This window comes from Scyliorhinus torazame, chromosome 16, assembly GCF_047496885.1.
Source record: "Scyliorhinus torazame isolate Kashiwa2021f chromosome 16, sScyTor2.1, whole genome shotgun sequence".
Lineage (NCBI taxonomy): Eukaryota > Metazoa > Chordata > Chondrichthyes > Carcharhiniformes > Scyliorhinidae > Scyliorhinus > Scyliorhinus torazame.
In genome coordinates this window covers 97,807,984-97,822,108 of record NC_092722.1, presented here as the reverse complement: position 1 = coordinate 97,822,108, position 14,125 = coordinate 97,807,984, and the positions used below count along the sequence as shown (strand labels likewise).

The following is a 14,125-nucleotide window of genomic DNA, read 5'->3' as shown; positions in this document are numbered from 1 at the left end:
ATTGAAGTCTTGTCCTCTCTCTCCGTGCTCTTTATTGAAGTCTCGCCACTCTCCCCTCCGCACTCTTTATTGAAGTCCAGCCCCTCTCTCTCCACCCTCTTTATTGAAGTCTCGTCCTCTCTCTCCGCGCTCTTTATTGAGGTCTCGCCCTCTCTCTCCGCGCTCTTTATTGAAGTCTTACTGCTCTCTCTCTCCGCCCTCTTTATTGAAGTCTCGTCCTCTCTCTCCGCGCTCTTTATTGAAGTCTCGCCACTCTCTCCTCCGCACTCTTTACTGAAGTCCCGACCCTCTCTCTCCGCCCTCTTTATTGAAGTCTCGTCCTCTCTCTCCGCCCTCTTTATTGAAGTCTCGTCCTCTCTCTCCGCGCTCTTTATTGAAGTCTCGCCACTCTCTCCTCCGCACTCTTTACTGAAGTCCCGCCCCTCTCTCTCCGCCCTCTTTATTGAAGTCTCGTCCTCTCTCTCCGCTCTCTTTATTGAAGTCTCGCCTCTCTCTGTCCGTGCTCTTTATTGAAGTCCCGTTCCTCTCTCACCACCCTCTTTATTGAAGTCTCGCCCTCTCTTTCTCTCCGCGCTCGTTATTGAAGTCTCGCCTCTGTCTTTGCGCTCTTTACTGAGGTCTCGCTCCTCGATCTCCCCTCTCTTTATTGAAGTCTCGCCTCTCTGTCCGTGCTGTTTACAGAAGTCTCACCTCTCTTTCTCCGTGCTCTTTATTGAAGTCCCGCTCCTCTCTCTCCACGCTCTTTATTGAAGTCTTGCTGCTCTCTCTCTCCGCGCTCTTTATTGAAGTCTCGCCCCCTCTCTCTCTCCACGCTCTTTATTGAAGTCTTGCCCTTCTCTCTCCGCGCTCTTTACTGAAGTATCGCCCCTCTCTCTCTCTCCCCGCTCTTTATTGAAGACCCATCCCTCTCTCCGTGCTCTGTGTTGAAGATTCGCCCCTGTCTCTCCGCGCTCTTTACTGAAGTATCGCCCCTCTCTCTCTCTCCCCGCTCTTTATTGAAGTCCCGCCTTCTCTCTCCACGCTCTTTATTGAAGTCTCACCCTCTCTCTCTCCACGCTCTTTATTGAAGTCTCGCCCTCTCTCTCAGCCTCTTTATTGAAGTCTCGCCCTCTCTCTCCGCGGTCTTTACTGAAGTCTTGCCTCTTTATTTCCGTGCTCTTTATTGAAGCGTCGCCCTCTCTCTCCGCGCTCTTTATTGAAATCTCGCCCTCTCTCTCCCTCCACGGTCTTTACTGAAGTCTCGCCTCTCTCTCGGCGCTCATTATTGAAGTCTCGCCCTCTCTCTCTCTCCGTGTTCTTTATTGAAATCTCGCCCTCTCTCTCTCTCCGCGCTCTTTATTGAAGTCTCACCTTTTCTCTCTCGCTGCGCTCTGCATTGAAGTCTCGTCCTCGCTCTCTCTCCACGCTTGATATTGAAGTCTCACCCTCCTCTTTCCGCACTCTTTACTGAATTCTCGCCCCTCTCTCTCTGCGCACTCTTTATTGAAGTCTTGCCCTTCTCTCTCCGCGCTCTTTACTGAAGTATTGCCCCTCTCTCTCCCCGCTCTTTATTGAAGACCCGTCCCTCTCTCCGTGCTGTGTTGAAGATTTGCCCGTCTCTCTGCGCTCTTTATTGAAGTATCGCCCCTCTCTCTCTCTCCCCGCTCTTTATTGAAGTCCCGCCCTCTCTCTCCACGCTCCTTATTGAAGTCTCACCCTCTCTCTCTCCGCGCTCTTTATTGAAGTCTCGCCCTCTCTTTCTCTCCGCGCTCTTTATTGAAGTCTCACCCTGTCTCTCCACTCTCTTTATTGAAGTCGCACCCGCTCTCTCCGCGCTCTATATTGAAGTCTCGCCCACTCACTCTCTTTGCGCTCTTTATTGAAGTCTCACCCTGTCTCTCCGCTCTCTTTATTGAAGTCTCGCCTCTCTCTGTCCGCGGTCTTTATTGAAGTCTCGACTCGCTCTCCGTGCTCTTTATTGAAGTCTCGCCGCTCTCTGTCCGCGCTCTTTATTGAAGTCTCGACTCGTTCTTTCCGCGCTCTTTATTGAAGTCTCACCCTCTCTCTCTGCGCTCTATATTGAAGTCTCGCCCACTCACTCTCTTCGCGCTCTTTATTGAAGTCTCGCCTTCTCTCTCTCCGCGCTCTTTATTGAAGTATCGCATCCCTCTCTCCGCGCTCCTTATTGAAGTCTCGCCTCTCTCTTTCCGTGCTCTGTATTGAAGTCTTGTTCCTCTCTCGCCGCGCTCTTTATTGAAGTCTCGCCATTTCTCTCCATGCCCGTTATTGAAGTCTCGCCCTCTCTCTCCGTGCTCTGTATTGAAGTCTCGCCCTCTCTCTCCGTGCTCTGTATTGAAGACCCGCCCTCTCTCTCCACGCTCCTTATTGAAGTCTCACCCTCTCTCTCTCCGCGCTCTTTATTGAAGTCTCGCCCTCTCTTTCTCTCCGCGCTCTTTATTGAAGTCTCACCCTGTCTCTCCGCTCTCTTTATTGAAGTCTCACCCGCTCTCTCCGCGCTCTATATTGAAGTCTCGCCCATTCACTCTCTTTGCGCTCTTTATTGAAGTCTCACCCTGTCTCTCCGCTCTCATTATTGAAGTCTCGCCTCTCTCTGTCCGCGCTCTTTATTGAAGTCTCGACTCGCTCTCCGTGATCTTTATTGAAGTCTCGCCACTCTCTGTCCGCGCTCTTTATTGAAGTCTCGACTCGCTCTTTCCGTGCTCTTTATTGAAGTCTCACCCTCTCTCTCTGCGCTCTATATTGAAGTCTCGACTCGCTCTCCGTGCTCTTTATTGAAGTCTCGTCGCTCTCTGTCCGCGCTCTTTATTGAAGCCTCGACTCGCTCTTTCCGCGCTCTTTATTGAAGTCTCACCCTCTCTCTCTGCGCTCTATATTGAAGTCTCGCCCACTCACTCTCTTTGCGCTCTTTATTGAAGTCTCGCCTTCTCTCTCTCCGCGCTCTTTATTGAAGTATCGCATCCCTCTCTCCGCGCTCCTTATTGAAGTCCCGCCTCTCTCTTTCCGCGCTCTTTATTAAAGTCTCGCCCTCTCTCTCCGTGCTCTGTATTGAAGTCTTGTTCCTCTCTCGCCGCACTCTTTATTGAAGTCTCGCCATTTCTCTCCATGCCCGTTATTGAAGTCTCGCCCTCTCTCTCCGTGCTCTGTATTGAAGTCTCGCCCTCTCTCTCCGTGCTCTGTATTGAAGACCCGCCCTCTCTCTCCACGCTCCTTATTGAAGTCTCACCCTCTCTCTCTCCGCGCTCTTTATTGAAGTCTCGCCCTCTCTTTCTCTCCGCGCTCTTTATTGAAGTCTCACCCTGTCTCTCCGCTCTCTTTATTGAAGTCGCACCCGCTCTCTCCGCGCTCTATATTGAAGTCTCGCCCACTCACTCTCTTTGCGCTCTTTATTGAAGTCTCACCCTGTCTCTCCGCTCTCTTTATTGAAGTCTCGCCTCTCTCTGTCCGCGGTCTTTATTGAAGTCTCGACTCGCTCTCCGTGCTCTTTATTGAAGTCTCGCCCTCTCTTTCTCTCCGCGCTCTTTATTGAAGTCTCACCCTGTCTCTCCGCTCTCTTTATTGAAGTCTCACCCGCTCTCTCTGCGCTCTATATTGAAGTCTCGCCCACTCACTCTCTTCGCGCTCTTTATTGAAGTCTCGCCACTCTCTGTCCGCGCTCTTTATTGAAGTCTCGACTCGCTCTTTCCGTGCTCTTTATTGAAGTCTCGCCGCTCTCTCTCTGCGCTCTATATTGAAGTCTCGACTCGCTCTCCGTGCTCTTTATTGAAGTCTCGCCACTCTCTGTCCGCGCTCTTTATTGAAGTCTCGACTCGCTCTTTCCGCGCTCTTTATTGAAGTCTCGCCGCTCTCTGTCCACGCTCTTTATTGAAGTCTCGACTCGCTCTTTCCGCGCTCTTTATTGAAGTCTCACCCTCTCTCTCTGCGCTCTATATTGAAGTCTTGACTCGCTCTTTCTGCGCTCTTTATTGAAGTCTCACCCTCTCTCTCTGCGCTCTATATTGAAGTCTCGCCCACTCACTCTCTTTGCGCTCTTTATTGAAGTCTCGCCTTCTCTCTCTCCGCGCTCTTTATTGAAGTATCGCCCTCTCTCTCCGTGCTCTGTATTGAAGTCTTGTTCCTCTCTCGCCGCGCTCTTTATTGAAGTCTCGCCATTTCTCTCCATGCTCTTTATTGATGTCTCGTTCCTCTCTCTTTGCGCTCTTTATTGAAGTCTTGCCCTCTCTCCGCACTCTTTATTGAAGTTTTGCCTCTCTCCTCCGCGCTCTTTATTGAAGTCCCGCCCCTCTCTCTCTGCGCTCTTTACTGAAGTTTCACCGCTCTCTCTGCGCTCTTTATTGAAGTCTCGTCCTTTCTCTCTCCACGCTCTCTACTGCAGTCTCGCCCCTCTCTCTCTCCCCGCTCTTTATTGAAGGCCCGCCTTATCTCTCCCTCCGTGCTCTTTACTGAAGTCTCTCCCTCTCTCTCCGCGCTCTTTACTGAAGTCTCGCCCTCTCTCTCTCTCTCTCCGGGCTCTTTATTGAAGTTCCGCCTCTCTCTCTCGCCGTGCTCTTTATCGAAGTCTCGCCTGTGTCTCTCCGCGCTCTTTATTGAAGTCTCGCCCCTGTCTCTCTGCCCTGTTTATTGAAGTCTTGGTCTCTCGCTCCGCACTCTTTATTGAAGTCTTGCGTGTCTCTCTCTGCGCTCTTTATTGATGTCCTGCCTCTCTCTCTCTGCGCTCTTTACTGAAGGCCCGCCTCTCTCTCTCCGCACTCTTTATTGGAGTCTAGCCCTCTCTCTCCGTGCTCTTTACTGAAGGCTCGCCTCTCTCTCTCCGCGCTCTTTATTGAAGTCTCGTCCTCTCTCTCTCTCCGGGCTCTTTATTGAAGTTCCGCCTCTCTCTCTCGCCGTGCTCTTTATCGAAGTCTCGCCCGTCTCTCTGCCCTGTTTATTGAAGTCTTGGTCTCTCGCTCCGCACTCTTTATTGAAGTCCCGCCCTTTCTCTCTCTGCGCTCTTTATTGAAGTCTTGCGTGTCTCTCTCCGCGCTCTTTATTGAAGTCTCGCCCTCTCTCTCTCTGCGCTCTTCTCTGAAGTCCGTCTCTCTCTTCACGCTCTTTTTTTTTTACAAACGCATTTTATTCAAACTTGTATCAAAGTAGGTTACAGCAAAAGAACACCCTGGGAAACATTCTTCCCAACAATCAAGTATACAGCTTGTACAGATTTTTTTCCTTTTTCACCCCCCTCCCCATCACCCACCCCCCACGTCCCCTGCAACGAACAGCTGATCAACACGGTCACAAGCATCCCCACCTTTTCTCAAACTCCCCTGCTGAGCTCCTTAACTCATACTTTATCTTCTCGTACTGCAGGAAGTCATACAGGTCACCCAACCATGTTGCTACACCCGGTGGCGATGCCGACCGCCACTCCAGCAAAATTTGTCGCCGTGCAATCAGAGAGGTGAAGGCCAAGACATCGGCCTTCCTCCTCTCCATGAGCTCCGGCTTCTCTGAAACCTCAAATATCGCCACCAAAGGATCTGGGTCCACTCCCTCCTCCACTTTCCTGGCTAAGACCGCGAACACTCCCGCCCAGAATCTTCCCAATTTTTCACAACCCCAAAACATGTGCGCATGATTCGCTGGGCGCCGCCCACACCTCTCACACTCAACTGCTACCCCCTGAAAGAACCCACTCATTCTCGCCCCGAGTCATATGCACCTTGTGCACCACCTTAAACTGTATCAGGCTCATCCCTGCACAAGAGGAGGCCCGTTTACCCTTCGCAGTGTCTCACTCCATACTCCCCAATTGATCTCCATTCCCAACTCCGCTTCCCATTTCTCCTTGATCTTCACCACCCGCTCGCCTCCCTGTTCCCCCAGCCACTTATATATATCCCCAATTCTTCCCTCCCCTTCCACATCCGGAAGCAGCAGTCGCTCCAGCAGGGTGTATCCCGGCAATCTAGGGAGGGAACCCCTTCCAGACCTTTTGTGCAAAGTTCCTAACCTGTAGATACCTGAACTCACTACCCCTCGGCAGCTCTACCCTCTCCCTTAGCTCCTCCAGACTGGTGAACCCTTCCTCCAAATACAAATCCCTCACCTTGACCAGCCCCACTTCCCTCCACCTCCTGTATACACTATCCATTCCCCCCCCGGCTCAAACCCATGATTCTCGCACAGCGGCGTTAGCACCGACATCCCTTCCACCCTAAAATGCCTCCTCAGCTGATTCCAGATCTTCACCTTGGACTGCACCACAGGACTCCCTGAATATCTACTCGGAGCCATTGGCAATGCTGCCATCACCATAGCCCTCAAACTAGATCGCTTACAAGATTCCTCCTCCATCCTAACCCACACTACCCCTTCTCCTTCCCACCGCTGCCGCACCTTGTCCACATTCGCCGCCCCATAATAATGATGATGTGGAGATGCCGCCGTTGGACTAGGGTGAGCACAGTAAGAAGTCTTACAACACCAGGTTCAAATCCAACAGGTTTGTTTCGATGTCACTAGCTTTCGGCGCTGCTCCTTCCTCAGGTGAATGAAGAGGTATGTTCCAGAAACATATATATATATAGACAGATTCAAAGATGCCAGACAATGCTTGGAAAGCGAGCATCAGCAGGTGATTAAATCTTTACAGATCCAGAGATGGGGTAACCCCAGGTTAAAGAGATGTGAATTGTGTCAAAAGAACAAAGAAATGTACAGCACAGGAACAGGCCCTTCGGCCCTCCAAGCCCGTGCCGACCATGCTGCCTGACTAAACTACAATCTTCTACACTTCCTGGGTCCGTATCCCTCTATTCCCATCCTATTCATGTATTTGTCAAGATGCCCCTTAAATGTCACTATCGTCCCTGCTTCCACCACCTCCTCCGGTAGCGAGTTCCAGGCACCTACTACCCTCTGCGTAAAGAACTTGCCTCGTACATCTACTCTAAACCTTGCCCCTCTCACCTTAAACCTATGCCCCCTAGTAATTGACCCCTCTACCCTGGGGAAAAGCCTCTGACTATCCACTCTGTCTATGCCCCTCATAATTTTGTATACCTCTATCAGGTCTCCCCTCAACCTCCTTCGTTCCAGTGAGAACAAACCGAGTTTATTCAACCGCTCCTCATAGCTAATGCCCTCCATACCAGGCAACATTCTGGTAAATCTCTTCTGCACCCTCTCTAAAGCCTCCACATCCTTCTGGTAGTGTGGCGACCAGAATTGAACACTATACTCCAAGTGTGGCCTAACTAAGGTTCTATACAGCTGCAACATGACTTGCCAATTCTTATACTCAATGCCCCGGCCAATGAAGGCAAGCATGCCATATGCCTTCTTGACTACCTTCTCCACCTGTGTTGCCCCTTTCAGTGACCCATGGACCTGTACTCCTAGATCTCTTTGACTTTCAATACTCTTGAGGGTTCTACCATTCACCATATATTCCCTACCTGCATTAGACCTTCCAAAATGCATTACCTCACATTTGTCCGGATTAAACTCCATCTGCCATCTCTCCGCCCAAGTCTCCAAACAATCTAAATCCTGCTGTATCCTCCGACAGTCCTCATCGCTATCTGCAATTCCACCAACCTTTGTGTCGTCTGCAAACTTACTAATCAGACCAGTTACATTTTCCTCCAAATCATTTATATATACTACAAACAGCAAAGGCCCCAGCACTGATCCCTGTGGAACACCACTGGTCACAGCCCTCCAATTAGAAAAGCATCCTTCCATTGCTACTCTCTGCCTTCTATGGCCTAGCCAGTTCTGTATCCACCTGTGTCAAGCCAGGACAGTTGGTAGGATTTTGCAGGCCAGATGGTGGGGGATGAACGTATTGCGACATGAATCCCAGGTCCCGGTTGAGGCCGCACTCATGTGTGCGAAACTTGACTATAAGCTTCTGCTCGGCGATTCTGCGTTGTCGCGCGTCCTGAAGGCCGCCTTGGAGAACGCTTACCCGGAGATCAGAGGCTGAATGCCCTTGACTGCTGAAGTGTTCCCCGACTGGAAGGGAACATTCCTGCCTGGTGATTGTCGCGCGATGTCTGTTCATTAGTTGTCGCAGCCTCTGCATGGTCTCGCTAATGTACCTCACTTCGGGACATCATATACATGTTTCTGGAACCAGGCAGGAATGTTCCCTTCCAGTCAAGGAACACTTCAGCAGTCAAGGGCATTCAGCCTCTGATCTCCGGGTAGGCGTTCTCCAAGGCGGCCTTCAGGACGCGCGACAATGCAGAATTGCCGAGCAGAAACTTATAGCCAAGTTCCGCACACATGAGTGCGGCCTCAACCGGGACCTGGGATTCACGTCGCATTACATTCATCCCCCACCATCTGGCCTGCAAAATCCTACCAACTGTCCTGGCTTGACACAATTCACACCTCTTTAATCTGGGGTTACCCCATCTCTGGATCTGTAAAGATTTAATCAACTGCTAATGGTCACATTCCAAGCATTGTTTGGCATCTTTGAATTTGTCTATATATATGTTTCTGGAACATACCTCTTCATTCACCCGAGGAAGGAGCAGCGCTCTGAAAGCCAGTGACATCGAAACAAACCTGTTGGACTTTAACCTGGTGTTGTAAGACTTTGTACTTATAAAGTTAACATGAGAATGATGACAGTGCCACTGACAGTGATACAAGAGACCCATACCTAGAGGTCAGTTTTGTGTTGGATAGAGCCGTGCGCACAAGCAAACATGGAGACAGTTTTTAGGAGACAGTTTTTAGTGTGAACTTGTATACATGTCCATAGTTCTTGTTGTTAATAAGTACATTCAGTTAACCCAGTTAAGACTGCACAGGCTTCATTAAGACTTGAATGGTATCCAACGCCCTACAAACCTGGGTCGCTGGAGAGGGCTGTGGGTGCAAAGCCCAGAGACAATCACAGGGCTGGCCACAGTGAATTACTGGAAGGACCACAGTTACATGAGGATGGGCCAGAGAGAATAGCTGTACAGGTGCTTGCCCTCCATCAGCCATCCATCAGTACTGGCTCTTGAGAACTGCTTTTTCTCCACGAGTCACAGCTTCCTTCAAGGAGACAGTGAGGACAAAGGGAATGATGCAAGAAGAGGGAAGAAAAAATTCAGTTCGTAGTCCTGGTATGCAATGAAAATCACCAATCTCACCTGTAGTGCTAAGTCGATGTTTTCTCGGTACTTATACAGCCAGTATGCCAGATATTCAATAGGGTCAATCGGTCGATGCTCTGCCACCTCTGCCAAACCTTCTGTCAGGCAGTCACCCAAAACAACCCTGAGATAATTTGAATCCATCTCCTGCTGAGAGACTGTCAGGTAATGATATCAGAGACTGCAAAAACAGTACCCTATAAAAAATGGCTCAAATCCGCAGAATTGTCCACACCAAACATCAAAATTATCAATACAAAGGCAGGGACATGCATCATACCCTGGACATTGTTAGGATACCAGACTAAACCCCAACATTTATTTGGATGCTGGACAAGAATCCAAACATTTTTTCCATTTGTAAAACTGTGAGGAAAGGATACTTCACCCAGGTGTGGTGACTGTCCAAGAGGTATCTTTTATGTTAAAAACAAACTTTAATTTAAACACAGAATTAACCACGTTAACATCAAAGAAAATAGGTTTACAATTATCAGTTAAACAGTTCTTAAACAAAAGGAAAAACGTTGCCTCCTGCAAAATCCAATTAAGAAACCCAATACAGTTCAAATGCCACTTGTAAATAGTTATCAAATAGGTTTACTTGTTCAGCTATGTAGAGACCTTTGGAGAGAAAGGGCCTTTCAAGAGCAGTTCCAGTACATTTCTGCTCATCCTAGTAGCATTTGGCAAAACTGCTGTACAACTTAAAATCCTACATCAAACTGCAAAACTACAAGCAGACCTGGATCCTCCCATTAATTTCATAATTGGTATCCCACTAAGTTCCATGACATGCTTAACTCCCATTAAATTATCCACTCTCCAGGGAATCTCCAGCAATCATAACAATGTTTCATTTGCCATCTATACGTAAATAATTAAGTGTTTAGAAGCAATCATTTTAAAAAAAAATATTTTTATTAAAGGTTTTTAACAACACAATGTTTTCCCCTTACAAACAATAACTCCCCCCCCCCCCCCCCCCACCCCCCGTAACAAAATAACACAAAATCACCGTGAGCAAGATATATACATGGCAAGAAGGTATATTTACATAACTTTATACACTGGCTCTTTATACACTGGCCGCACATGCCATTTCTCTCCACCCTCCATGCCATCTCCTGCTCGTCCATCCCCTCAAACAATCTCTCGTTCCCCCCTCCCTCCCTCCTCCCCCCACCCAGATTTGCTGCTGCTGCTGACCAACCTTCCTCTAACACTCTGCGAGATATTCTAGGAACGGTTGCCACCGCCTGTGGAACCCCTGCGCAGACCCTCTCAAAGCAAACTTAATCCTCTCCAATTTTATGAACCCCGCCATGTCGTTTATCCAGGCCTCCAGGTTAGGGGGCTTCGCCTCCTTCCACAATAGCAAGACCCTTCGCCGGGCTACTAGGGACGCAAAGGCCAGAATGCCGGCCTCTTTCACCTCCTGTACTCCAGGCTCATCCACTACTCCAAATATTGCTAGCCCCCAGCTTGGCTTGACCACCTGGGATGTTACTCCCGCCACTCCTCTCCAGTACCCCTCCAATGCCGGGCATGACCAAAACATATGGACATGGTTCGCCGGGCTCCCTGAACATCTTTCACATCTATCCTCTACCCCAAAGAACCTACTCAACCTCGCCCTCGTCAAATGCGCTCTGTGAACCACCTTAAATTGTATCAGACTGAGCCTGGCACACGAGGAGGAGGTATTAACCCTACCCAGGGCGTCAGCCCATAGCCCTTCCACAATCTCCTCCCCCAGCTCCTCCTCCCATTTACCTTTCAACTCTTCTACTAGCGCTTCCCCCTCTTCTTTCATCTCTTGGTGTATTTCCGACACCTTGCCCTCCCCGACCCATACCCCCGAGATCACCCTATCTTGAACTTCTTGTGCCGGGAGCAACGGAAATTCCCTCACCTGTCGCCTCACAAAAGCCCTCACCTGCATATATCTAAAGGCATTTCCCAGGGGTAACTCAAACTTCTCTGCCAGTGCCCCATGGCTCGCAAATGTCCCGTCAATGAACAGGTCCCCCATTCTTCTAATCCCCGCCCGATGCCAGCCTTGGAACCCCCCGTCCATCTTCCCCGGGACAAACCGGTGGTTACCCCTGATCGGGGACCACACTGATGCTCCCGTTGCACACCTGTGCCTTCTCCACTGGCCCCAGATCCTTAGTGTTTCCGCCACCACCGGGCCTGTGGTGTATTTTGTCGGCTAGAGCGGCAGCGGTGCCGTTACCAATGCCCCCAAGGCTTGTTCCTTTACAGGACGCCATTTCCATCCTCTTCCATGCCGCCCCCTCTCCCTCCATGACCCACTTGCGGATCATCGCCACGTTTGCTGCCCAGTAGTAGCTCCCTAGGTTCCCTCCTCTGTCCCTATTGCATTCCAGGAACCCGCTCCTAACCCTCAGGGTCTTATTTGCCCACACAAACCCCATAATACTCCTACCTACTCTCTTGAAGAAGCCCTTGGTGATCACGATGGGGAGGCACTGAAACACAAACAGAAACCTCGGAAGGACCACCATTTTGACCGACTGCACCCTACCCGCCAGCGAGAGCGGGAGCATGTCCCATCTTTTAAAATCGTCCTCCATTTGCTCCACCAACCTCGTCAAATTCAGTTTATGTAGGGCCCCCCCAACTCCTGGCTATCTGGATCCCCAGATACCGAAAACTCCTCTCCGCCCTCCTCAGCGGTAGGTCCCCTATCTCTCTTTCTTGGTCCCCTGCCTGTAATACAAAAAGCTCACTCTTCCCTACATTAAAGCTTGTTGCCCGAGAACTCCCCAAACTCCGTCAGAGTCTGCATGACCTCCACCATCCCCTCCATTGGGTCCGCCACGTATAGCAGCAGGTCATCCGCCTAGAGCGATACCCGATGCTCTTCTCCCCCGTGGACTATCCCCCTCCATTTATTAGACTCCCTAAGTGATATGGCCAAGGGTTCGATCGCCAATGCAAACGGGGGGACAGGGGGCACCCCTGCTGCGTCCCTCGGTACAGCCGAAAGTACTCCGACCTCCGCCGGTTCGTCACTACACTCGCCACCGGGGCGCTGTAAAGGAGCTTAACCCATCTGATAAACACTCCCCCGAACCCAAACCTGCGCAATACCTCCCAGAGGTACTCCCACTCCACTCGGTCAAAGGCTTTTTCCAAGTCCATAGCTGCCACTAACTCCGCCTCTCCCTCCTCCGATGTTATCATTATCACGTTTAAGAGCTTTCGCACATTGGTATTTAACTGCCTGCCCTTTACGAATCCCGTTTGGTCCTCATGAATCACCCCCGGGACACAGTCCCCAATCCTGGTGGACAATACTTTTGCCAATAGCTTAGCATCCACATTGAGGAGCGAAATCGGCCTGTACGATCCACATTGCAGTGGATCCTTGTCTCTCTTTAGAATCAAGGAGATTGTCACCTCCGACATTGTCTGGGGCAGGGTTCCCTCCTCTCTTGCCTCGTTAAAGGTCCGCACTAGTAGCGGGGCCAGCAGGTCCACATATTTTCTGTAGAACTCCACCGGGAACCCATCCGGCCCCGGGGCCTTCCCCGCCTGCATGCTCCCCAAACCCTTACTCAACTCCTCCAACCCAATTGGTGCCCCCAAACCCACCGCCTCTTGCTCCTCCACCCTCGGGAACCTCAGCTGGTCCAGGAATCGTCTCATCCCCCCTTCCCCCCCTGGCGGCTGGGATCTATACAGCTCTTCATAGAAGGCCTTAAATACTTTATTTATTTTTGTTGCACTTCGAACCTTGGCTCCCCTTCCATCTTTGATTCCCCCTATTTCCCTCGCTGCCGCCCTCTTACGGAGCTGGTGCGCCAGCATCCGACTAGCCTTTTCCCCGTACTCGTAGGTCGCCCCCTGCGCCTTCCTCCACTGTGCCTCCGCCTTGCCCGTGGTCAGCAGGTCAAACTCCGTCTGGAGCCATCGCCTTTCCCCAAGTAATCCTTCCTCCGGGGCCTCTGCTTATCTCCTGACCACTCGCAAGATCTCCCCCACTAACCTCTCCCTTTCCATGCCCTCTGTTTTCTCCCTATGAGCCCTGATGGAGATCAGCTCTCCCCTGATCACCGCCTCCCATACCACCCCCACTCGCACCTCCCCATTGTCGTTCGCCTCCAAGTACCTTTCAATACACCCCCTCACCTCTTCACCCCCTCCCCTCCCCCCCGCTAGATCCCCGTCTAGCTTTTTTGCTCCCCCCATATCCCTCCCGTAAGTCAGCTGACACCTGCTGACCCCGGCTTCCCCCGCCATCTCTTTGACCCCCCCGTGTGGGAGTCTCCCAATCAATGTACATTCCTTCGTTCCCCTTCCCGCCTTTCTTGCCGCGCGCGGGAAAAAAACCCCGCGCTTTCCAGAGCCTGCCCCGCCCCCTATGGCGCAGCTCCTGTCGTGGCCTTGTCTCCCTCCCCCAGCCCATATAGCATTTCCAGCGCGTGGTTGACCCCCTATATACAACAACCATCATACTTCAACCCTGAAACACCCCCCTCCCACACAAACCCTCAATTAGAGTCCAACTTTTCAGTTAGTCTAAAGGTCCACGCCTCTTCGGGCGTTTCAAAGTAGTGGTCTTGGCCATTATGTGTAACCCACAGTCGCGCTGGCTGCAACATTCCAAATTTCACTCCTTTCCGATTCAGCACTGCTTTGGCCCGGTTGAAACCCGCTCTCCGCTTAGCGACCTCCGTGCTCCAGTCCGGGTATATTCTGATCTCTGCATTGTCACACTTGCTGTTCCGCTCCTTCTTGGCCCATTTCAGGACCCTCGCTCTGTCCGTAAACCGGTGAAATCTCACCACCATCGCCCTTGGCGGCTCATTTGCCTTGGGCTTCCTCGCCAGCACTCGGTGCGCCCCTTCCAGCTCCAGCAATCCCGGGGGGGCCTCCGCACCCATCAGCGTCCCGATCATTGTGCCCGCATATGCCGCGGCATCGGCCCCCTCCACTCCTTCTGGGAGACCCAG

General features: G+C 51.1%; 1 protein-coding gene across 1 annotated transcript in view; it reads right to left on the bottom strand.

Moving 5' to 3' along the window:
• Nucleotides 1-14,125, bottom strand: part of LOC140392393 (DPY30 domain-containing protein 1-like) — a 187,322-nt gene that overhangs the window by 154,654 nt on the left and 18,543 nt on the right. The window contains exon 2 of the mRNA XM_072477679.1: nt 9,138-9,298. Coding sequence (XP_072333780.1) covers nt 9,138-9,284 — 147 coding nt within the window. The 5' untranslated portion in view covers nt 9,285-9,298. The remainder of the gene's footprint in view (nt 1-9,137; nt 9,299-14,125) is intronic.